General features: G+C 40.6%; 3 protein-coding genes across 10 annotated transcripts in view; 1 reads left to right on the top strand and 2 right to left on the bottom strand.

Moving 5' to 3' along the window:
• Positions 1 to 1,645: 1,645 nt before the first annotated feature.
• lcp1 (lymphocyte cytosolic protein 1 (L-plastin)) lies at positions 1,646 to 12,341 on the top strand. The gene is made up of 16 exons (XM_044132763.1): positions 1,646 to 1,801; positions 5,994 to 6,078; positions 6,284 to 6,432; positions 6,517 to 6,640; positions 8,201 to 8,333; positions 8,460 to 8,541; positions 8,640 to 8,805; positions 8,948 to 9,090; positions 9,390 to 9,485; positions 9,568 to 9,763; positions 9,862 to 9,940; positions 10,024 to 10,138; positions 10,222 to 10,355; positions 11,163 to 11,283; positions 11,463 to 11,587; positions 11,736 to 12,341. The coding sequence occupies exons 2-16, from the start codon at positions 6,015 to 6,017 to the stop codon at positions 11,866 to 11,868; spliced, it is 1,860 nt and encodes a 619-aa protein (XP_043988698.1). The 5' UTR covers positions 1,646 to 1,801; positions 5,994 to 6,014; the 3' UTR covers positions 11,869 to 12,341.
• Positions 12,342 to 12,658: 317 nt separating this feature from the next.
• Positions 12,659 to 20,357, bottom strand: cnot11 (CCR4-NOT transcription complex, subunit 11). The gene is made up of 7 exons (XM_044132765.1): positions 19,346 to 20,357; positions 18,023 to 18,187; positions 17,750 to 17,902; positions 17,464 to 17,666; positions 16,232 to 16,434; positions 15,144 to 15,240; positions 12,659 to 14,327 (listed from the first exon to the last, which is right to left on the bottom strand). Exons 1-7 carry the CDS (start codon positions 19,662 to 19,664, stop codon positions 14,130 to 14,132), a joined length of 1,338 nt encoding a protein of 445 aa, XP_043988700.1. The 5' UTR covers positions 19,665 to 20,357; the 3' UTR covers positions 12,659 to 14,129.
• A 760-nt stretch (positions 20,358 to 21,117) lies between these two features.
• LOC122840387 (abl interactor 2-like) overlaps positions 21,118 to 24,585 on the bottom strand; it is a 33,978-nt gene continuing 30,510 nt past the window's right edge. For 4 of the 8 annotated variants that reach the window (XM_044132739.1, XM_044132744.1, XM_044132740.1 and 1 more), the window contains one exon: positions 21,118 to 24,396. In XM_044132739.1, coding sequence (XP_043988674.1) covers positions 24,221 to 24,396 — 176 coding nt within the window. In that variant the 3' untranslated portion in view covers positions 21,118 to 24,220. The remainder of the gene's footprint in view (positions 24,397 to 24,585) is intronic. The other 4 variants (XM_044132742.1, XM_044132743.1, XM_044132746.1 and 1 more) reach the window with 1 other exon arrangement.

Genomic DNA, 24,585 nt, shown 5'->3' with positions numbered 1-24,585 from the left:
AGAATCTGGGAGAAATTCTGAAGGAACCAGATGTCAGCAGCAGACATGATGCCAATATTCACATATAATTACCATGGAAAACTTCACTGGTTTATTGGCACTACATTTTCCTACTGTACGACTTTGTTTTTCATAGCAGGTTTTCACAAAGTGTCTCGAGACAAACTGGTACTAATTTGCTGCTAGAAATGTAACACACTTTTCTGTATCATAAATACCTATTTGGCTTTTCTGACCAAAAAAAATAAAAAAAATCACTGGCAGTTTTTTAACCTTTTTGTTCCCATGGTTACAATCATGTCTTTATTCATCTATTCACCATTTGATGACACAAACTCACACCTCCTCCCCTAGATCCGCCCTGTTTTTCGTAATCCATCTACAGTTTCATCTAACCGTTCTTTGTTTCTGTTTACTGTTTTCTTTTCTGTTTGTTTGTTTTAGAATCAAAATGTAATTCACACCGTTACTTTTTCAGATTTGTGCACAGATGCCATCTGTTTAGACGGGACAACATTTTATTTCCATGGAACTGAAATAAAATGTCCCTGATGCCAAACCCAACTGGCATCAGGGAAAGAAAATACTAGTATTTCTCAAAAAAAAAAAAATAATAAATTGTATGCAAATGCAGTATTGGAGGATGATTTTGTGCCATGTTTTTGAATAACTTGTTAAAATGTGATTTCAATTGCATTTCTTATTCAATGTAAACCCTGGAATTGAGACTTAGATGAAACATTGACAAAGTCTTGTGCACATTTGTAATGGAAATGATGCAGAATGATTTATTCCAAGCATTTCTTGTAATTCTGATGATTATGACTTGCAGATAATGAAAACCCAAAATTCACTATAATTGACCTCCATTACGCCTGGTCCCCTCCACACTGCATTGATGCAGCAAGTCCTGCAAAAGGAAGGCTGCACTCAGAGAAATGTGCTAACGTTTCAGAAGGCTGACATTTTTCATTGATCTAAAGCTTGACCTGTTTTACTCTGTGTGTTATGAATCTCAATAAAACAACCATTTCCCTTTCTGAAATGACAGGCAAGAAATACTGCACCTTCATATGACTCATCCTGTCATGATGAGTTTTGCTGGACAATAAATCGTATCAGAGGTTATCGCAATACACAATATTAAAGTTGTTTTGAGACCATTTTCAAGTAGTAAAAGGTAAAGGCATAGTAATGCAAGAACACATTCTCAAAGATCAAAAATTTGTAAATTCTAATGAAAACGTAACACTGGAAAATTTTGCAAATATCCAAAATAAAATAGGAACAACAAATAAAATGAATTATGGAGTCTCTGGAAACAAAATTGTCCTTCAAATTGACAATTCAAATTGAGACCAAAGCACCAGAATGACAACTTTTATCATCCAGTTTTTGGTAGAAAAAAAACGATAAGTCGTGCAAATGGAAATTATCGACTTCATTTTCATTCATCAAACGATTCACTGATTTATTGTGACATGCCTAGACGTTTTTGTTTTTTTTGCACAACATGTACCAGCAGTGACATGTTGTCACCAGAGCCCCACGAAACCGACTGCGGAGGTCACCTGAACTCGAAGCCCGCGCACATTGCCATATAAAGACAAAAGCTCTTTGATTCCTGTTTCTAAAGTGCCGCATGTCACTTCCTTCCTCGCAGATTTGAGTAGATGTGCCGAGGCCCCTTCAGACCGAGCCGATTCAGAACGCTGCCTGTCGAGCGGTGAGCAGCAACAGCAGCCGGACGGACGGAGAAAACACCCGCTTCACCTTCCAACCCCCTCGCCTCGTCTCTCAGGTAAGGCGGCGGAGATCGGATCAGGTTTGCCTCGCATCCGTCTGGCTGTCCGCTCAGGTATCAGGTGAATTTAGAGGAAGTCCTCAAAGAAAGGGGAAACTCTAGCGTATATAGGTGACTCTCTGTAATCCTTACCCTGACTTTCTGCACAATTAGTTAGTTTTGCGTTGGTATTTTTAAAGAAACTGCTTTCCTGCACAACACGACGCACCAGAAAACTGCTGAGCGACTAAATCGTTTTTAAATTCAGCCGCTGCTCACGTATGAGCAATAAGACGAGGGCAGCCGGAGGTCTGCGGGGAGAGGAACGAGCAGCTCGAAGCGCTGCAGCAGTTAGCAGGAAAGGAAGTTTGTGGTTAGCCTCGCATCAACTGAGAAAAAGAAGAACAAAAAAAAAAAAACTCCCTCTGAGGCAGCGTGGGCCTAAAAGAAACATTTGATTTAATAAGCCGTCTTGTTTGCTATAAGATGACCTGACCCGGATGCGTAAACACGTGTGTGACACGGTCTGGGTGCTGACTCTGCTGTAATTCATGCAGTTTTCTGCACACTGAGCCTCTGCTGCTTAGTCTGATGGCTGACATGCAGGTTCAAATGTTTATTTTTTCTGCAAAAGTGGTGCAAAAAAAAAAAAAGGACGAAGATGGATTCCAGTTGCAAGTCATTTTATGAAGAATTTCCCCCTTTTTCCTCGCATTTTCACTGACGCGTTAAGATGGCAGCCAGGAAGCAGGTTAAAGAAATAAAAAGCTGCAGCCTGAGGCAGGAGATACAAAACAGACTCTGAAAACAGTCGCGTGTTTGTTTCAAATGAAAAAAAAAATATATATATATATATATATATATATATATATATCTATATATATATATATATATATATATATCGCCCAAAACTCAAGAGACATCTCATTTGAAACTTATGTTTTCTTCTTCTGCGGTGCATTAGTGGAGTCTACAAATGTTAGCTCCCCCTGCTGCCTGTTCCTTAAAAAAAAAACAAGACCAATAATTGAAAAATGAGTTAAAAGCACAATTGTCTCAATCTAAAAGGTCGCCCAAACAATGTCGGTGTTATTTTATTGTAATGTGGATCTAAGGAAGTGTTACTAGTCACTACGTATTCAGTTTCATGGGAAAAAGAACGTTTCTGTCTCGAGTCAAATATGCTTGGAGAGGAGCGCCAATGTCAAAGTGAAAATAAAGGCCCGATTCGAAAGTAACATCCATCTCTTGTCAACATGCAGACTAACTTTTTTGATCCAAAATCAGAGCTCCTGCAACCTGTTGCCGTTTTAGCATCAAACTGTTATCACGTCACACGCCTCCTGAGATAAAACTTTAACTTTTTACGTTTCGGAAAAAAACCTCTCTTCGGCGTGCCCATAGAAACAACCAAACAAACCTCTCATTAGAGGTGACAAATGAACATAACATGCTCATGTTTGAGGTTTTGCACGACTTGCAGGACAACATGAAAAAAAAAGGTGTGAATTTACTGCAGAATGGCAGAGTAGCTCTGCAGAATAATTTACGATTCTTAGCGACACAGGAAGGAAGTTTTAAGAAGCAACGTGAGCAGATGCTTTTAAGAGCCGATAGAAATCTCTACAGGCTGCGCTGCATGTAAAAACCGGAGACAAACAGCAGATGAGCCATAAACGTGTGTTTAAATCTCACACTTTAAATGTCAGACGGTCGTCTACCGTTTTGGCAACGTTTCGGTGAGTGAAAAAAATAAATAAAAATGGCGGAAAAAAACTGGTCAGGCTCAGTTTAGCAGAGCCGAGTTTCATTTCTGCTTCTAATCTGCTGTCCGCTGCAAGAAACAACTTCCCCGTTTCCACTGCCTCCACGTCTCATTATTTATCATTTACTTTTCTTTTTACTGCTGTTCAAACATCTACCTGTGCACAAATTCAGTCTGCACAGGAAAGCAACAGGACTTCACCATGTTTGTAATCCTTTATGATTAGTTCTCTTCTCTTTCTTCTTTTTTTTGTGTCCTTTTAGCATCTTGCTAACTCATGTCATACACTAAAATGTCTCTCACAATACAAACATGTCAACAGAAGCGCTCTGACGGCGCTCGATGTTTTAACAGGATATCGTTTCAACAGATAGAAGCACTTCCTCTTACTGCTCTAAAATCAGTTCTGGTTCAAGCCGTCGTCGGTCCAAAGAAAAGCTCAGCGGCTCTCTGGGTTTCAATAAACCGCTGAAAGGAATAAGACCGTCTGAAGCTTGTTGTTTTGACAAACAGGTTTCTGTTCTCAGTGGGTGTTGATAGTCTGAATAAATGAGGCGTTCATGAATACAAACTCCAGACATTTAGGTCAATCCTGTGATTACGTGTGTAGCAGTTTAGCTACGTCTCTAAAGAACAGCTTAACTGAGAATCAAAATACGAGCAACACCTTCAAGTGTGAAGTAATTTAATTATTTTATTTTATTTTTTTAAATTGTTTCATCATCAGGCTTGCCTGTCACTGCGGAGGAGCAGGAAGTTAAATCACTGACGCCTGACGAGCTCAGAGTCGATCCTTTGGTGGTTTAAAATGTCCTGCGAACTGCCAAAAAAGGATCTGCGAACACGCCGAGGCGTTCGGGGTGAATCATCACACCCTCAAATAAAATGTCCTGCATGTCAGATGATCATCGCTGAAGCAAATGAAAGGTCACTGGACTGACCTTTTCCGTTTTTTAGAGAAACAAAAACACCTTCATGAACTTTATGAATGGTTTCGCTTGAGTAAGAAACGTGTGTTTATCTGTTCCGTGGCGAAATAAACAGTAACTCGTCCTTCACCACAATTAACAAAACGTTCATTTCCCTGTCTAATCTTTTAACCACTCTTCTATGGCCTCATGATGGTTTCTCTCTTGAACTGGCTAACAATCGTTAGCCAACTTACAGCTAATGAGTGAATAAAATCCTCACTGACGTTCAGACTCATTGATTTAGAAAATGAGCTCAACCAGAAATAAATAAATAAATAAATAAATAAATAAATAAATAAATAAATGTCAGCTATTCCACTCCCATTTTTCTGCAGCGATGCTCCAGAGTCTGTTGCAGAACAAAACCCACTAACTCAGCGTGCGTGTCCTTCCTTCACTGGACAAGACTGCAATATCTGCATCTTTGACCAGCTGGAAAGAGTTCAGCACCATCTGCTGCTGTCAATATTCAAACTTTCTTTTTGAAAGTCTGATCTTTTTTTTTCTGATTATGAAATATTAAAAACAGATTCAGGTAAAAAAAGAAAAGAAAAAAAGAAAAAAGAAACAGAAAGACCGCCTGAAGTTGGAATTATTAGCTTATTATTATAATTATTATCTGCTACTGACTGATGCTGGATAAAACTCTTTTTTTTTGCACTACTCATAGTTTTAATGTTGTCATCAATAAATGCACAACTTATATTTCTTAACTTGCTTTTTTAGCAAGTTAAGAAGTGTTTAGTGTTTAGCTAGCATGGCTAATCCCAGTTAGCCGATGTGACGTAGCATTAGCTGAAACCGACTCTTTGCGTTCATCTGCTTGCTTGTTACATTTGGATCTTTCTTAAAAAACAAAAAGGCCTGGTTTCACAGTTTGAGCTTTAAATTACAGCTAATTTGCTTCATATTTACGTTTTAACCTGATTCTAAAAACAAATGTTTCGGGTGCTGCTTGCGTCAGAGCTTAAGAAACATGGCTGTAAAACCCTGCAGTGACCAAGCAAATTATTGTTCTGACAGAAAATTGTGAAAGTTGTTGCTGAAGCTTTTTTAACAGTCAGGCGGTTTTTAGAGGGTTTTGAGTGTTCTTGTTTCTCACTGGAGACAGAAAGGTTGTGTTATAAAAACAAACAAACAAACAAACAAAAAAGTCTCAGTCCAGCCCATAAATCAGCGTTCTTCTAACGTGACCCGTTTAGGGGAAGATCTGAGTTCGTCTGCTTTGTCTGTCCAGTCGGAACTTGCAGGTTACCACGCAGATCTTGCTGCCTGTATATTTAGCAAGGAGATATAAAGAAGTGGTTGTTTTTCAGACAGGAAGTGCTGCAGCAGGGGGAAGTTTCAGAGTGGCAAAAGTGAGAACTGTGAGGGCTTTGCATCACATCACTAAATTAGAAGACCTGATCATTCTGTTTCTGGCCTGAACGACACCTCCCACCTTATGGAAACCTTTTGTCTCTTCTTGGGTCAGTTTTAGGGTCCAGTTGCCAACATGGCCGCCACAAAGATCTCTGCCGAGGAGCTGGAGGAACTCAGAGAAGCTTTCGCCAAAATTGGTAAGAGAATCGTCTTTGTTGCCATTTCCTCTTGTGTTTTTGATAGAGGAAGGATCAATGAGGAACTGCTGCTGGTTTTCTCAACTACAAGGCCCTCTCTGTACGGCTGCTCTGAACTGCAGCTGCTTCAGTTTTAAGAACAGATCGTAGATCGTAAAATATACATAGCATCACACTTAAAGAGTCCTTCTCGTCTCTCCGTCAGACGTGGACGGCAACGGGTTCATCAGCAAAGATGAGCTCAACGAGTTGTTCAGGGCCGCCAACCTGGCTCTGCCCGGATACAAGATCCGGGAGATCGTCCAGGAGCTGACCAAAACCAGCGACAGGCTCACCTTTGAGGAGTTCACCGAGGTCAGCTGGGTCCAACGGAGACGTCGCTTCAGTCAACCAGTGTTCAGACAAGCTCATTTCTCCCGTTCTGTCCCCTCGGTCCAGATGGTGCACGGTCTGAAGAGCACGGAGGTGGCCAAGACCTTCAGGAAAGCCATCAACAAGAAGGAAGGAATCTGCAACGTGGCAGGAACGTCGGAGCAGTCCGGCACGCAGCACTCATACGCAGGTAACAACAGCTGAAGGTGGCTCAACTTGAAAATGGAGGTTCACCTTCTGCCTTGAAAATGCAAAAAACAAAACACAAAACAAGAAAACTGTTTTGGTTTTAACTCAGAATTTGAATACCATCAAGTTAACTGAACAACAAGAGACAAGTTGTCTAAACGTTGACCTTCAAGTTCTGATAGCTCGTTAATATTGAATTGTTTGTTTTAACATGATACTGTAATGGAAACCAAACAATCATCCTACAAGATGCAAAATTGTCACTCACCAAGCTGAATAAGCACCACTTTCTGCGTTTTCAAAATATTAGAATTTAAATCCTTGATTCAATTTCCATGAACAACATATCTGACTGCATTTTATTAAACATCAACGCATTCAGTTTGAACAGGGCTCGAGCAATTTGAAAAAACATTGTCAAACAGTTGGTTTAAAAATGAATATTTACCTTGAAAAAACATAAGGGCGGGTTGTCGCGTGGCGGGGTTGTTAGAGCGCGGCACGCGGCATGTCTCCCCTTCTTCCTGTGTGATTCCTGTTACAAAAAGGCAAGTAGTGCAGTCAGTCCACCGAGAAAATACCCAAGAGTCAGGGCGTCGCGTAGCGATAGCACAGTGGTTAGCGCGAGTTCAATTCCTGGACGTGGGTTATCCTGAATTCAACTTCCGTCTTCTGTTCCTTTGCCGCACGTCAGTTTCCCTCCTTCTCTCTGCCCCTCCTGTCGGATTTCTGCCAGATACGGGTCACTAATGCCAGAAAAGAAAATTCTTAAAATAAACAAAACAGGGGCGTGCTCCGGTGGCGTAGTGGATAGCGCGCCCCACGTTTGGAGGCCTTCAGTCCTCGATGCGGCCGTCGCGGGTTCGATTCCCGGACCCGACGACATTTGCCGCATGTCTTCCCCCCTTTCCTGTCAGGTTACTGTTGTTTAAGGGACACTAGAGCCCACAAAAAGGACCCCCTGGTGGGGAAGAAAAAAAAAATAAACAAACCAAAGAGCTCCTTGCTCAGAGGGCAGCACAAGATACTAAAACCTGCAGCTAAATACCCTAAGAAATTCCCGCCTTTTCTTCTTTCATTTAAGAGCCAACTTAAAAACCCTCCCCTGCTTAATACATAGAGATACGACAGAATTACCAAAAAGTTAACAAAACTACCTACAGTAAGTAATCTTTCACAAACTCAAACATTTCAATTAAAAATCTAAAATTCACAAGATTTATTTGACTGACAGAGCAGAAGTCAGTCGACAACAAAATGCGGTTCTAATGTTTTACCATTACAGGTTCACACAGTGTCTATAAACTTGACCATTTTGTTGGCACAACTAAAAATGTATTTTCTCTCCGACTGAATAAATAAACTCAAGTTGGATTTTTAAAGAGGAATACAATAGAGGTTAATTTATTTTCAGTGTTCTCACACATTCTGCCAGGTCTGCATCAAATCAGACTCCAACAGAAGATAAAATTGATTGAAAACGTTTTTGAAAATGAATGCCTAGCTGAACGTGTGTGAATGTGTTCCTGAGTGTTTTGAGGTGAGTCTCTCTTCCCCACAGAGGAGGAGAAGGTGGCCTTTGTGAACTGGATCAACAAAGCTCTGGAGAAGGATCCGGACTGTAAGCACGTTATTCCGATGGATCCCAACAACAACGACCTGTTCACCGCCATGGGAGACGGGATCGTCCTCTGGTAACTTCCACTCTAAACACTTTCAAGTTCCTTCATTTCTCTCAGGTTGTTGGGTCAGAACGGGGTTAAAAACATGCGACTGCAACCGTGTTTATTGGCCTAAACCTGCTCCATCTCTCCTGTTAGCAAAATGATCAACCTCTCCGTCCCAGACACCATCGATGAGAGAACCATGAACAAGAAAAAGCTCACCCCATTCACCATCCAGGTGAGACATCTACGGCCGCAAACTGTAACATTCCCGCTGTGACGTGGCCGCTGTGACGTTCCCGCTGAATCTGCTTGTTGTGCGTTTGGGTCTAACAGGAGAATCTGAACCTGGCTCTGAACTCTGCGTCGGCTATCGGCTGCCACGTGGTGAACATCGGGGCTGAGGACCTGAAGGAGGGCAGGCAGCACCTGGTCCTCGGTCTGCTGTGGCAGGTCATCAAGATCGGCCTGTTCGCCGACATCGAGATCAGCAGGAACGAAGGTGGGTGTTCGGATAGAGCCGAGACTTCGACTCATAAAACTTGCGACAGGAAAGCACCCAAACATGCTGCAGACTTCTAAGTTTTCAGCCTGTGCAGAAAAAATCTGAGGTATATTTGTAATGGTTTTACTGGTGTGTGCAGCACTGATCGCTCTGCTGCGGGATGGTGAGAGTCTGGAGGACCTCATGAAGCTTTCCCCAGAGGAGCTGCTGCTGCGTTGGGCCAACTATCACCTGGAGGAAGCCGGCTGTGGAAAGATCAACAACTTCAGCTCCGACGTCAAGGTGACGACATAAACATCTGCTCCAAGCACACAGACACACTCCCAAGCAAAAATGTTTATGAAACTTCTTGCATTTTGTTACGCCACAACCACAACTGCACTGGATTTTAAATAGTAAACTGACATAAAGTAGTGCTCTAAAATAAGTGGAAGGAAAATTACTCATGTTCTGTATCGGTTATAAATGGGATGCTGACAGTTTACTAAATGGGTCATACAATCCATGTGTTAAAAGATAAATAAGCTAGCTTGAAGTTGTTGTTGAGCCTGGGTTAACGTCTTCAATCGGGTTTATTCCAGGACTCCAAGGCGTACTACAACATCCTGAACCAGGTGGCACCCAAAGGAGACGAGGATGGAGTTCCTGCCATCGCCATCGACATGTCAGGACTCAGGGTGAGACTTTGTCACCCAATCAGAATCGTTTGTTCTGGGGAGAAGTCCCGCCTTCCTGACGCCCCGGACTTTCATTCTGCAGGAGAAAGAGGACCTGAAGAGGGCTGAATGCATGCTGGACCAGGCCGACAAGCTTGGCTGCAGGCAGTTCGTCATGCCTGCCGACGTCGTTCGTGGCAACCCCAAGCTCAACTTGGCTTTTGTTGCTAATCTCTTCAATAAGTACCCGGCTCTGAAGAAGCCAGAGAACCAGGACATCGACTGGAGCTCCATCGAAGGTCCGTCTACATCTTCCAAACTAGACCCGGGTCTCCTCTGTCGTTTCTTACTTTGTTTTTTTTTTTTGGGTGGAGGTTTGATCAGTTTTTGCCTGCAGGTGAAACCAGGGAGGAGCGAACCTTCAGGAACTGGATGAACTCTCTTGGTGTCAACCCTCGTGTCAATCATCTCTACGCGTAAGAAAGCTCTGTTAGACATCCACCTGTAGCCTGCTGATAACCACAGAGACTAATGGACAGTGTGTGTTTGTGTGTTACAGCGACATTGATGATGCCCTCGTCATCTTCCAGCTGTATGAGAAGATCAAGGTACATGTAGACTGGGACAGAGTCAATAAGCCTCCCTACCCTAAACTGGGCAGCAACATGAAGAAGGTACAGCAGGAAACCTCTGACTTGAAGAAGACTTTCTCTCTGTCCTTGGACTTGAACTAACCATCTGCTGTAATGGTTTCCAGCTGGAGAACTGTAACTATGCAGTGGAGCTGGGCAAGAAGGAGGCCAAGTTCTCTCTGGTTGGCATCGCGGGTCAGGACCTGAACGCAGGAAACCGAACCCTCACCCTTGCTCTGCTCTGGCAGCTCATGAGGAGGTAACTTCTCATTCCCATTTTCTTCTAACACATGTCACTTTTAAGAAAGATGAGTGTCCAGATCCAAGCGATTTATCAAAGACCAAAGCCATTTGGAGAAAATCCAACCTAAATATTAATAGCCTGATCTTCCTGCAGTAACTTCAGCTTTTATTGTTACTGCTTGAATATTTCAGTACTCTTGGACGTTTCATGGAGATTTCTTTTAGCCCCCAGTCACTGGGCTGGAATAGGACACTTGTTTATCTTAGTACACAAGGTTAATCAAAATAGCACTCTGTATATTAAGTTTATGTCCAGGGCTGTAGGCTTGTCTGCCTTCCAAAGGCCATGGGATCCTTATTATAGTGGATGGTATGATGAACGTTATGAAATACCAGTAAATTCAGTGGGATTCTGACATAAACTGGTTTAACAGGATAAATGTTGAAAATCCATGGCAGGATTACTAGGAAAATGCTTCACCAGACAGGAGGAAATGTGCCTTATCCAAATCAGTCCTAAAACTTAGAAAGAGGACCCAGGATTAGCTTATCTACAGAAATTGTAAGAGTGTTCATTGCTGCCCTGTTTTTAAATAGAAGTAGAACAAACTATTGACAACATTTGTGCCACCTGTGATTTTGTTTGCAACAATGATTTCTTAAATGGAATCCACAGAATGAAGCAGAATGAGGGTTTGGTTTGTGGCATCATCTCTACTGATAGAAAATAGAAATGTATCTGAAAGCTTTTTACACATCTTTAACTAGGGGTACCATCTTTCCACTGGTTGTTACGTCACACCTTCATCTGTCTCTTCCTCAGGTACACCCTGAACATCCTGGAGGATCTGGGTGATGGACAGAAGGTTGTAGATGACACCATCGTATCCTGGGTCAATGGAACACTCACAGAGGCAGGAAAAGGCACCATCTCCAGCTTTAAGGTAAATCACCCAAACAAATCATCCTTTAGGTCGGGAATTCTGAGTAATATGACGCTGTAGTACGAAGATCGAGTTTCTTTTTACGTATTATAATAGATGGTGGTGCTGTTCACCACATAAATGCTGTAGATGTTGAACATTTCCATTGAACAATGAACGGCCTGTCTGTGTGTGTGCAGGACTCGTCTATAAGCAGCAGTATGCCGGTTCTGGATCTGATCGACGCCATCCAGCCCGGATCGATCCGATACGACCTGCTGAAGACCGAAGACCTCACAGAGGAGGAGAAACTCAACAACGCAAAGTATGAACACAAGTTTTGGGCTTCAGATATTTGACCAAGCTTCACTTGAGCAGATTTGGACCAGAAAACAGCTCCAGAAGTCTCAAGAGTCGGGTCAAGATAGGTTCCTGTGTTTCACCTAATCTGAGCTGTAACACTGTGTCATCAGGTATGCCATCTCCATGGCCAGGAAGATTGGCGCCCGGGTGTACGCGCTGCCCGAGGACCTGATGGAGGTCAAACCTAAGATGGTGATGACGGTGTTCGCCTGCCTGATGGCACGTGGCATGAGGAGAGCCTAAGGAGACCGGACGAAGCCTTCGCCGTTTGCCTGGTGAACCTGAGAGCGAAGGGGAAGAACAGTGCTCATCTTTTCTTCTTTCTGCAAGGAGGCTGTGAAACCTTACAAAAACAGTCTGTTACATCATTTTAAACTCAGACAAGACAATATCCTTTCTTCTTTAAGACACATTGAGACATAAAGCACCTGTACAGAACAAACAGTTTAACAATAATCCAAACCCGACCCAGTAACTCATCAGCTAATCACCAACCTAAATTAGAGGCTTCATATTAAAACACAGTATTATTTATTTGTGTTTGGGTCCAGCTGATATGAACTGTCAGCTTTAGATGCCATATCATGAAGAATTTCTGCTTCCATTTCATCCCACTATATCTAATTTCTAGGTAACAAAGCCATAATGCTCCTTAAAAGATTTGCCTTCTGTTCATTCTATGTCTACAATAAATAAAGAGATTGTTTTTATTATAACTTCGGTGATGTTTTATTGACTTATCCTGAAGTAAAGAACTGAAACCTTACAGGGTTCTGGTCCAACATGGTTCAGGTCAATGAGCAGCTACATGGAGGGAAATTAATTGTTACTGGACAGAATATTAACCAGAGACAGAGAAGAAACTTTCAACTAGACATACATTGGATTAATTCTCACCTAGAAAAAGTGGAGTTCGAGTGAAAAAAATGAAAACAATCACGACAAAGTAGCTGGATTAGCTCCGTGTTTGCTAGCTAGCATAGCTGCTACACCACATTCTGCTATAAGACAACAGGTGATTTCATTACATTACCTTTACTGTGCCAATGTTTCTGTCACCTTTCTGTTTCTCTTTCTTGAGCGCCAGGCAATTTGAGCCGTTTTGAACATAGTGGTTACTCATGTAACTTGCGTTACAAAATTTACGTCACTCAGCTACGCAGCACGCAGAGCGAGACTTTCCGTGATCAACGGAGAAATGTGGGGCACAGGAACAAACACCTAAGCAGAGTATCATTTTTAAATATAGACGTTAATATTTTTTGGCATTCCATTAAATTAGTGTAGAATTTTTTTATTTTATAACCTTAGTTTTTATGGCGCCCGTTAGACTCCGGCCTTAGCAAGTGAAGTACAGTGAAGACTGGCGCTAAGGTGATACTAGTCCAGGCCTCAGTCTTTCAGAATACCTTTGGAAGGTCATCAGGGTTACAAAGCAGCAGCCAATGAAAGAAAGGACTTCATCATGCTTCATTGTCTTCCTGCTCCACCAAATCTGATTTAAATAATTAAGTTACTTCATCAAGATGTCATCAAGCTCTGCTGGATCCTGGTACCAACCCATCATTTCAATCAGGTGTGCTGAACCTGAAAGACCCAAAGCATGTCACATACTGGTCCTCAGTGACAGACTTTGGGTACCATTCATGACTTCCTTCCTCAAACAGCTTACCTGAGAGGTGCACCAGCCTGAAATAATATTTCACCTAGTTACATAAATCCATTTTTAACTTCTCTAACGTAAAAGTTCATGGTTGATATTTTCGTCACATTAAGTTGCTTCTTCCTATCCAAGTTAGCAAACTTACAAGTATACACAGTTGTGTACAAAAGAATATAAAACTTCCCCTCCTCTCCACAAATTAACTCAAACACACCCAGCTTAGGTTATGCAGCAGGACTAGGATTTTGAAGCGGCCTAGTCAAAGTGTAAACTTAAAATCCAACTGAGCTGCTGTTATGACCTTTGACTGTTTATACTTGAATGAAATTAATTAAAGCAATTCTGCAAAGAACTGACTGTATGTCTCCATGGAAACAATCTGATTTCAGCTTTGTGGGAGGAAGTGAAACCATCAGTGTTTCTGAGCCGCCATCCTCAGTAAGTGACATCATCCTGATCATTCACTCATCTTCACCTTATTTAGCATTTAGCACATATGAACTGCAGTCATTAAATGAGTCACTGGTTCTTGATTTGACACAAGATTTGCAGCTTTCTCAACTTTTTTAGGAAGTGAGTTTTGAGATAAGTTTAAAAAGTTGGCAATAAAATCAATTCAGGAGACAAAAAGCAGAATTTTTTTTTTTACTTTTGTAGGAAGAGAGAAAACACAGAGAGATGGTGAGATGCAAGTCAAAAGACTTCACGTCCGATTAAAAAAAAAATATATTTACACTATTTACTCTGAGCACAGTGAGGAGCTGCTGATTTCACTGTGGCTGTTTAACAGGAAGCTATTCTCCCAACATCTCAAGGTGGTGCTGTGTCTCTGTGCGGCTCTTCATTTGGTCGGTTTGGCTTCGGGGGGGTTCTCCCCGGTGTCCAGGGTCTTCAGAAGGCGGAAGAGGCCGGCGGCCTCGCGGATGCGGCTGAACTCGATGCAGAAGGCCTGGACCTCGATGAACAGGTCCTGGACGTTGATGATCTTGTTTCGGATCAGCGACTGGAGGAAGACGCAGACCAGTCGGACCAGCCGATTCTGGAACGGACAAACCGTACATGAGGAAAAACTGGCACACAGTGACCGAGGCCCTGTCCACATGTAGCCAATGATATGAATTTTAAAAACTCATATCTTTGCCACATCACTTAAAAAAAATTACATCATACATGCATGATTGATTTCAGAAAAACTTTTTATCCAGGTGAACTGAACTGGTCCGCCTCTTAAAGTTGTTTTAAACATGCCAAGCCCATAGGGGGCAGTGTTGTGCAACACTAAAACCTCAAGCAGCCGATCAGATTGCATCAAAACCACCACAACTTCCTGTTAAGACAGAAACATTTCACCAGGAGGTTGATTTGTAAGTTCAACTACTTTTGAATAGCATTTTAGAATATAAAGATAATAAAATAAGACAATGCTGATTGGGAATCAGGTGAAAACAAGAATATGGATTATTTGTTGCAGACGCTAAAACCCCTCAGCTTTCTCATGTACACAAATACATAGTTTTCTCAAAATTCCACTTTGCGCTGAGCTTTTGTAAATAATCATTTTTATTGATACTAAACTGAGTTTGTGTGGACAGAAAGCAAAAAAGGCCTAAAAATGTCATCTGTTTTCCCAGATGTCCGTATTCACACCTTGGGAGCATTTCCACTTTATGTCACATTCCTACTGAAAATATCAACATGTTAAAAAGACTCAGCATAATTCTACTGGAGTGCATCAGTCTCCACAACTAAAGTGCATGTACCACCGTTGGGCTACATGCTACTGCTGTGCTTTGACTAGGACAACTTCTAACAGGCATTTTCTACCTGAAGATATAATTTAGGATGATCAACACACCTGCATGTACTTGTCCTTGATTTGCTCACACGTGGAGATGCAGTTGGAGATGTAGAGGTGGATAAACTCTGGAGGCAGGTCCACGGCTGTGGTCAGTCTGATGGAGGGAGGAGGGAGAACAATCAACCCCAACTAATAAACAACGGTTCCTTACAGCAAAGTGTTGAGCTGTTTCCTCACACAAGCAAACAAATCTATAGAATCAATCATCAAACGTTCAAAGGGTTTCTACAAGTTCCTCCAACTCAAATTTTAGGCTTTTTTTTTAGAAATTTTAAGACCATTATGAATGAAATTTAAGACTTGTATCACAACAGAAATCACATATTTTATATTTTAAAGTGTCAAGCTTTTTTTTTTTGTACAGAATACATGTAGCATCATTTGGGTTTGAGCCGGTAGCGAAGATGAACTCCGTCCAGCCAACTGGTTGTTGAAAGTTACACGCTTCATTCGTTTTTTATGACAGATGAAAAAAGCTAGCTAGTTAGCGAGGGTATGTTAGCAGCTAGTTAGCGGTAGCCTGAAACACTTTGAATCAGAGAACGGAATGAAGATTTCTGGGTGCATCTCAAATTTTTGCTTGGCGAAAATAATCCTGTGAGAAAGATAAACTACATGGAATAAGAGATTAAATGGTCCTGCCACGACGAAGTGGTCAAGTGACATATTTTTAATTGAATTTAAGACCTTTTAAGGGCTTAATTTTAGATACATGAATTGAAGGCTTTCAAAGACTGATATATATATATATATATATATACATATATATAAGACTGATGGAGGAAGAAAGAACCTAAACAACTTGAGCAAGAAACCTGGATCAACACAGGGTTCCCTTAGAAAGTCTAACCAGGCAGAACATTTACAGTCTGTCTAATCGCTGTTAGAAATGAGTCTGGTTGTAATCCAGACTCAACAGTTTAATGGCAACTTATTTAAAACTTTTTTAAAAATTCACACAAAGGATGTCTCACTAACTTTTTTTTTTTTTTTTAACTCGTCGCGGATTTGCTTCTTGTGATTTTCACGTTCTCAATAAGTCCTGCTCAGTTCAAACAAAAAGAAAGTCTCCAGTCCTGCCCCACCTGTTGACCACCTCCATGGAGTGCAGCGACATGTCCATGTTGACCAGCACTGAGAAGTACTCAGTGATCTGGCTGCTCTGCATCAGCTTCAGCAGCATCTCGATGGCCACCAGTGGGTTGTTCTCCACCAGGTCGGGCAGCTTGGCCGGCGACAGGCCGATGTGGTACACCAGCTTGGGGTCCTTCTCCAGCTCGGCCAGCAGCTGCACACAGGACAAACGGCTGGCCCGGTTAGCGCCCGACTGAAAAGCTGCACTGACAAACCAAGCTGGTGAAGATCCAGGTGGAGAACTTAAAAATGCCCACGTTTTTCTGGTCAGTGAACACACCATACTTGATGACAAAACCTTTCAGATCAGTAGCCATGTTTGCATTACAAATGTTCACAAAACTTTTTCCATTTTTCACAAATTAAAAACAAGAAGAAAAAAACTATTTCACAATCGTGGTGTTTCAATTAAATAAGAAGTGCAATCAAAATCAAATTATGTATATGTTCACGCAATCAATCATTAAAAATCATGCAGCGGCGTGATCCTCCTACTTCCTGTCGTCTTCTTTGTTGTTTCCTCCAGTAGTAACATCCAACTGTTGATCACTGGTTGTCTAGTTGTACTTTGCACCAACCATCAGATTGTTACAAAGTTGGTTTTTTTATACCCATTTTTCTTTCCAGTGTTTCAGGAACAACTGATCATTCATAAAACTTCTTTAGAAATCTGGAATGTAGACGCCGGCATTAGCATTGGGGTTATCTGTGCTAGCTGCTACATATTTAGCATTGAGATGCTAGTTTAGGCTTGAATAGCTTCGCTGAAATGCTAAGTCCTTTAGCACAACAATTGTCCTTTCCAGGAATCCAGGAGTTTGTTTTTTGAAACAGAAATGAACCCCCAGTGGGCCACGAGAAGCAGATTGGTCATCTATTGTTATCGTTTGCTGATGTCGCTTGTGCGACGGATTTACGGATGTACCAGAAACATGACTAGAAAGGTTCTGCCTCTGAACTTTCGTAGGTAAAATAAAAAAAATAAATAAATGTAAAATTTAATTAATTGCATTAAAACTTAACGTGTTAAAATTTATTCTAATCTAATTAATCTACATTATTTAATCAAAATTGATGTGTTAAGGTCCTGCCCCGCCCCAAAAAACAACCAAAAAATAAAGACAGATACTGTGATACTTTGTGCCTGAGCTAAATGAAGTCCGTCCCGCTCACGGTGACCCACCTGGGACTGCTGCTGGGCGGACAGCGGGCTCTTAAAGGCCTTGGACATGATGCGCTTGATCTCCAGGCCTGTGCTGTTCTTCACACACATGGAGCGGTCCCACTGGATGCTGTGGTCCGGCTCGGTCGGGTTCAGCCACGCTAGTTCATCCTCACACACGTGGAGAGGGGGCGGGGGCCGGATGAACTCCGGCCGGAAGTGACCTGAGCGCAGAACGACCCGGTTACCGTTTGTGACTCTGTGCTGCTTACGAAGCAGAACATGGAATAAAAAAATAGACCCTCACTCTCCAGCGGCGGCCGTGGCCCCGTGACCAGAGACTCTATGATCTGATTGGCTACGGAGCTGTCGAATCCTGAGTTGGAGGAGTCTGGGTCCGGGTCATTCAGAATGCTGGGGAAGCTGGCTTTGCTCTGAGTGGGCAGCTCCGACTGACGCTCTGCAAAGCAAAGACACACACACTGGATCCTCCGATCTCAATTCATGAACTTACCTCTACCACACAGATTCAACTCAATGTTTACTACAAGAAGCTAAAAAACACATGGCGTCCGCTGACCTGCTAAAGCCAGCTGCAGCCCACTGATGTCAATGGACTGGGGCATGTTGGTGATGTCCATGCAGGACACCTGTCTGGGCGTCTTCTTGAACAGATCTCTGGCCGGCGCCAGCATCAGCTGGGACAGGAAGAACTTCTCCGGCTGGGTGATGGGTGGCAGGAAACCTGGACACACAAAATGGACACCGGGCATTCAGTTAAGGACGTTTGGATGACAAAAAAATCCCAATTTTGACTGTATGAACCGTTTGAAGAGGAGAACATGAATGCTACAAAATTATAAAAATCTAATATGGGCTTTCAAATCCAGAAATGCTCTTTTGCATCATACACACGCACACACACACACACACACACACAAAAGAATTCGGAAGGGCACGTTTTTTGTCAAGAAGAAAAAAGGTTCTCTAGCACCACCTAGTGTAAATATGTGCACATCGCCAAGTAAAAATGATTAGAAAGAAGGATTAAGATATTAAATACTCTTCACAATAATGCTGTTTGAAAGCATCATTATCTAGTGATAGATAATGATGCTTTATCTTTATTTTCAGACCAACATAGTGGATCAAAAATTTTTCGCAGTCTCTGAATTAAAACCATATTATTCTGCATAAACCACCATGACAGAGTATTAGGACCATAGTAAGAAAAAAATTAAAATTACAAGAATCATTATTATTATTTTTTACATTTATTTGCCCTTTGGGATCAATAAAGTTTTTCTTAATAAAGTTGTAATATTACCAAAGTTTGCAGTCTGCTGCTTTGGTCTCAAAGAACCATTTTTGAAGGACAATTTTGTTTACAGGGACTTCAACAATAAATTGTATTTGTCTTTTTATTTATTTACTTTGGACATTTAAAATGTCTTCCAGTTCCAGTGGGAAAAGTTCATTAGAATTTAGGATTCATTGATCTTTGAGAATGAATTATTATTATTATTATTATTATTATTATTATTATTATTATTATTATTATTATGCCATTACCATAATATTATATGAAAATTGTTTCAAAACAACCATATTACCGTTAATCACTATTCTGGGACAAGTTATCGTCCGGCAATATTTGTTATCGCGACAGGCCTACTATTGAGAAAAGACACAACAATAAAGAAGTCGTAGTAAGAGAAAAAGAAAATCAATATTTCGAGAATAATGTTGGAATATTATCAAAATAAAGTTGGAATATTGAGTTTATTCTCGTATTATTTCGACTCTATTACGATACGACTTAATTCTTGTAACTTAGACTATATTCTCGTCAAAAAACAACCCAAAACTAAAAGAAATAAGGATAACACGCCGGGAGTCCTACCTGACAGCACCTTCTCCTGCTGCTCCTCTCCCGGCGCGGGGTTCAGCAGGTGGGCGAACACAGCCGCGAACGGGTTGGCAGCCAGCGGCTCGGTCCTGTACATCTCCCAGAGCAGGTAGAGGGCGGTGAGCCGCTGCGGGGAGCTTGGTAGCAGGTCGGGCTGCTGGAGTAGCATGACCAACACCGAGCCTACCCTGAAGTGCTCTGCCTTCCCGAAGTAATGGTGGAAGTGAGTCGAGAGGTTCTCGAAGGTGTTGGAGCAAGCCTCCTCCGAGATGATGCTCAGCAGGTTCGACAGTTCCTTCGGAGCGAGAGTCATTATGGTGGTCTGCTTACCCGGTTTTGTTTTGCTTTAGCGTTAGCTTCTTTTTCAAAAAAAAACAAACGACGTATTTCTAAATGAATAAAGATACAATGGTATCTTGGTCGAGAAATCTTAATTCATGTTTGAGTACGTCCGGAAAACACCATAATAAAAATATTGACTCGGAATTAGCATCCTGAGCTCTGCTAGCAATAACTTACCATTGTTTACATGGTAATGCTAACTAAAAACAGACAGAAAAGTCAGTCAAAAACTTAACATTGCGACCCAAGAAATTACTATGAACGACTCTGTGACTACAACTTGTCGTATAAAACCAATAAAGCCTCATTGAATCGGACATGTGAGCCAAAAAGCGCTTGACGGCCTTAAAATTTGGTTCCTGGAGAACCTAGCCGTTTAAATTTGAGATAGGACACTTCCGTTGAATTGCATCATGGGACATGTAGTTTCATTATATGGCGTTCCACTTTTATTTTCAAATGAAAAATAGGTTTTAAGTACCATTTTCATCAGGCGCATTAGGTGAAGAAATAAAAATAGCTATGGTTTATAAAAACTATTCAATTTAAACCACCATTATGTAAGTGGGAACCCCAGATTTCCTTCGCTTTGTTCGCTAATGTCAGTTTACCCGGCGGCCCTTACGACGCAATTTCCTCTTTTTGTCCTGTCAAAATAAAATCTGTATAACGAGAAAATGAATGAACTTAAATATACTATCCCGTGATCCACGTTTTGAAACTACGGAAGAGGATTAGGGCCACCGAAAAAAAAAAATTCTGACTTTAAAGTCAGAATTCTGATTATTTATTTTTTTCTTTTTCGGTGGCCCTAATCCTCTTCCGTATGAAACTAACATATACATTGGAAAAAGAAATTGTATGGAGTTCCACAATAGGACTTTACAAATAAATAAAAAGTATTTAGTTATTCAGAATTTACCTGGTACACTCATATGTTGTTCATATTCATGTTTGTTATCAGCTGATTAGTTTTGTATTTACTGGCCACTGGTTAAATGAGAAAAGCCATATTCTGCACTTTCCACATTACAATAATGGATATTTGTCTGTTTATGATGCCTTGACTCAAAATAACCGCTGACTGTCTTTAATGAAATCTATCGTTTCGTATCTGCCCTGGTCCTCTTCACAAATGACTCCCTAAATAACTGAAACTTGAGCCATTTTCTGTAATAACAGAATATAAGTGTAGTCTTTTGTAGAAGCCCTTTGATTTAGAAAAAAAAAACCCAAACAAGAAAAGGTGATTATTTACAACAAATTGGCTAATAAATCAGAAAGTGACCAGCACATGTTCTTTAAGCAACAAACTATACCTGACGTGTTTACTGATACTGAGTAGATTCTGACTGTATAGCAGAAAGAAAGAAATATTTATTTTCTGACAGTAAATGTGCGAGAAAGAGACAAGAAAAGAGGAAGGATGTTAAAACATTTATTAATTATTTCCTTTTGTTTTCTGTCTTACAAAACAGCAATGTGCTCAGAGTTCAGATTCCGCTTTGAAAGCAGAAAGCTCGTCCGGAGAACACGTTCCACTAGGGAGATGCAGGAACACCACGGAAAACACGTAACAAAGAAACACCCAAAAAACAAAACAAGGAATGAAGACATGAAGCAAAATACTTTGATTTTTTCACCTCAGTCCAAATTTAGTCTCCTACAAAAAGTGAGTGCACATCAAAAAATTATAATAATAATAATATTAATAATAATAATGATAATCTCCTCAAAAATGCTTCAAATCACAAATAAATTGTGTTTAATGTTGATACAAAAAATAACATACACATGCTAAAATGTGATTATTGAGATCCTGGGAAACAATTCAAAGATTAAACATGTTACTTTGGAACATCCGATTTGTTGAAGGAGTTGAATTACCGTTTCACAGCTAATTTCTCAGTCGGCGTTTTCTTTAAAGGGATGCTGCAGGAAAAGCTAAGTTGCCAAGATGACGTGTTGATTAGAAGCTCAAATAAGCTCCTTCTGTGACACTGTGATGTTACATTGTGCACAGATTTTCATAAATATTTTAAGTCATCTTTCCTAGTTTCGCTTTAAAATGCCTCCTGAAACACTGCACATATTGTTATATTGTTTTTAAAAAGGTCCAGCTTCACAAGTTTGGTTCTGGTTCACACACAGATACCTGCATTCACGTCACGTCACACACAAACGTACATTTGGCACAAAATATCCGCCTCCATCTTTGATACGCTGCCAAGTCCAAGCCCTCGGCAGCGCTGTTAAAGGGCCGGCACGGAAACAAAACACAGAACTGCCACAGGAACAGAACGCTCCAGATGAAGAACCAGACAACAAAACAAGGCGGTTAAAACAGTAAAAAGACAAAACATAAAAACACTACAAAGACACATATTATGAAATAAAATAGTAAATACACGTGTCAGTTATATATATGTATACATATCAGGCATGCAGGCAGTCACGCTGTAAACTTTAAAACTGGCGACAGGTTCAGAATCTCCACCTGGCAAACTGTTTGGGTTCACTTCACAACCACAAAGACGGGGGCGGCTCAGAGTCCGAAACATGGGCGTCCATCACCAAAGATTTCTGATTTGCTGTTAGCCTGAGAGCGGAGTGCAATCTGGGCTCACATGTTTTGATTTATTGCAATATGAAAAAAAAAAATAAAACAGCTGCTTTCTGCCTGTGCAATGTGTAAAGGTAAAGGGGGGTTCTCCACTTTGAGTATTTTATTGTTTTAGAGCTTTTCTGCTTGATTTTGGGTTGGTTTGTAGTGTGTGAGGGAACCTTGTTGTAAGAAGTGCTGGAAGTGTTTGCTTAGTTGAAGTGTGTTGTCACAGCAAAAAGAGGAATTCGTTTTTTTCTGTGACTTTATCTATTGGACTATCTATGACAGCATATTAGGGCCATTGTAGATAGAAAAATGGAGGAGTAAATTCCTGCCGAAAAACTAAGACATTTTAGCTTAATCTCAGAATTTTTACAGAAAAGAAAATTTGGAAATCTTTGAGTTTCAATAGTCAAACATTTTTGACTTTTTTGAAATTTTCTGAGCATCAACAGTAGAAAATTTTCAACGTTTGAAATTCAAAAATTTCCTAGTTTTTCCTGGAAATTTTTTGAAATCAACCTAAAATTTTTAGATGTTTTTTTAAACTGATTTTTGACCTTTTCAAACTCAGAAATGTACAAAGTTTCTGTAGAAAATTTCTGAGATTAATCTCAAATGTCTGATTTTTTATTTTTTTTTTGTTTTGGCACAAATGTACTACTTTTTTTTCTACCATCGTGGCCCTAAAACGCCGTCATAACTGTCAGTACTGTAAACCAGTGTTTTTAAAAATGTGACCCCCAGGGGGCGCTAGGGGAGCCTCAGAAAGTTGGAGGGAAAACGAGAAAGAAAAAAATGGAATCCCATACATTTTTAAATGAGGTTTCCTTTATGAAATCTAACGGGTTTTTCAATCATTATTTTAAAAATATAAGTTAAAATAACCTCAGTCAAAATTGAGAAAAAAAAGAATAATTTTTCTGTATTAAAATTCATTGGCTCAGCTGGTGAAATCTTCCTGATTCTAATAATCACAAGACAGAAAGAACCCCCATAAAAAATAGTCATTAAATATCTTTTCTTTTGTCCTTTGGCACTTACTCTCCTCATGGTAAAATACAAAAAGAAAAAGAAAAAAAGAAACAAATATATGGTAAAGTTACATTAGAAAGTTAATAGTGAAGAAACGTAAATCTGACACAAACTAAACAGATCCTCACAAACCTTCAAAAGGTCCAGCTGTGCCGTTTCAACCTCATCAGACTAAAGCGTTAAAAACTCAATGACCGAACAGGTGGCAAATTTTAGAGCTAAATAAAAAAAAAGGAAAAGTGCAGCAGGGTAAGTCGATAACACTTCACAATTACACGTTACGTTTTGTCTAAAATCTAAACAAAATGCAGTGAGGTTTGTGGTTGACAAAATGTGGAAAAAGTTCATGAATAAGTTTGCAAGGCACAGTATGCAACTTTTGGAAAGGCCAAGAAGATTTTTTTTGCCATGTGTATCTATTCCAAAAATTCTACACTGATTTATGACCAATATGGAAGAAAAAGTAGAGTTTTCACAAGAGTATTTCCACAATGTCTTCTCGCTATCTTTTGTTACCGTGTGTCTGTATTTATAGTACAAACGTCTGGAGAAACAGCATTCTGATGAATGGATTTACTCACAGCTAAAACACGTTGTGTATAAGTAAGTTATTAATTTATTAGCAAAACGTGACCAGCCTCGTGTGCAAATCACCTGAAATTCACCCGAGATAAATGGAGCGCACAGAAACATTTTGAAGATAATCTGGGAGGATAAAACACTTTGTAAACAAGCCAACGAAAACCCAGTCCAATAAATAACCAGAATATCCAAGTGAATTGAATAGTTTGAACCCAAAGGAGGAACATATAAAAAGCTGACCAAAGTTCACCTTTACTGCTCAAAGGAAGTGAGCCGCAGATTAAATGAGCGAGACTCAGGCGGTTTCAGTCGGCGTAGTGCATGATGGACTCCACGTAGTTTCCAGGGAAGAGGCCGGTGGTGGCGTTCATCACCCCTTCGAACCATCCGTCCTCGTTCTTTTTGACAACATATATGATCGCTCCTTCCTGAAACGAAAGCTCGTCCTCCTTGTCTGCGGTGTAATCATACACAGCCACCACTGGAGGGCGACACAACAAAACGTCAACAAGTTAATATATTTTGTGCCGTGGCAGTGGCTGCGTTTCTGTTACAAATCTGTGGGAAACTTTGTTTCCGCTATATTCCGCTAATGTTGGGGGAAAAAAAATCACGCAATTGCAGTGTTTCCATTAAATAAAAAACACAAATAAAGTCACACTTGGATAAG

This window comes from Gambusia affinis, linkage group LG11, assembly GCF_019740435.1.
Source record: "Gambusia affinis linkage group LG11, SWU_Gaff_1.0, whole genome shotgun sequence".
Lineage (NCBI taxonomy): Eukaryota > Metazoa > Chordata > Actinopteri > Cyprinodontiformes > Poeciliidae > Gambusia > Gambusia affinis.
This window is presented reverse-complemented; position numbering and strand designations above follow the sequence as displayed.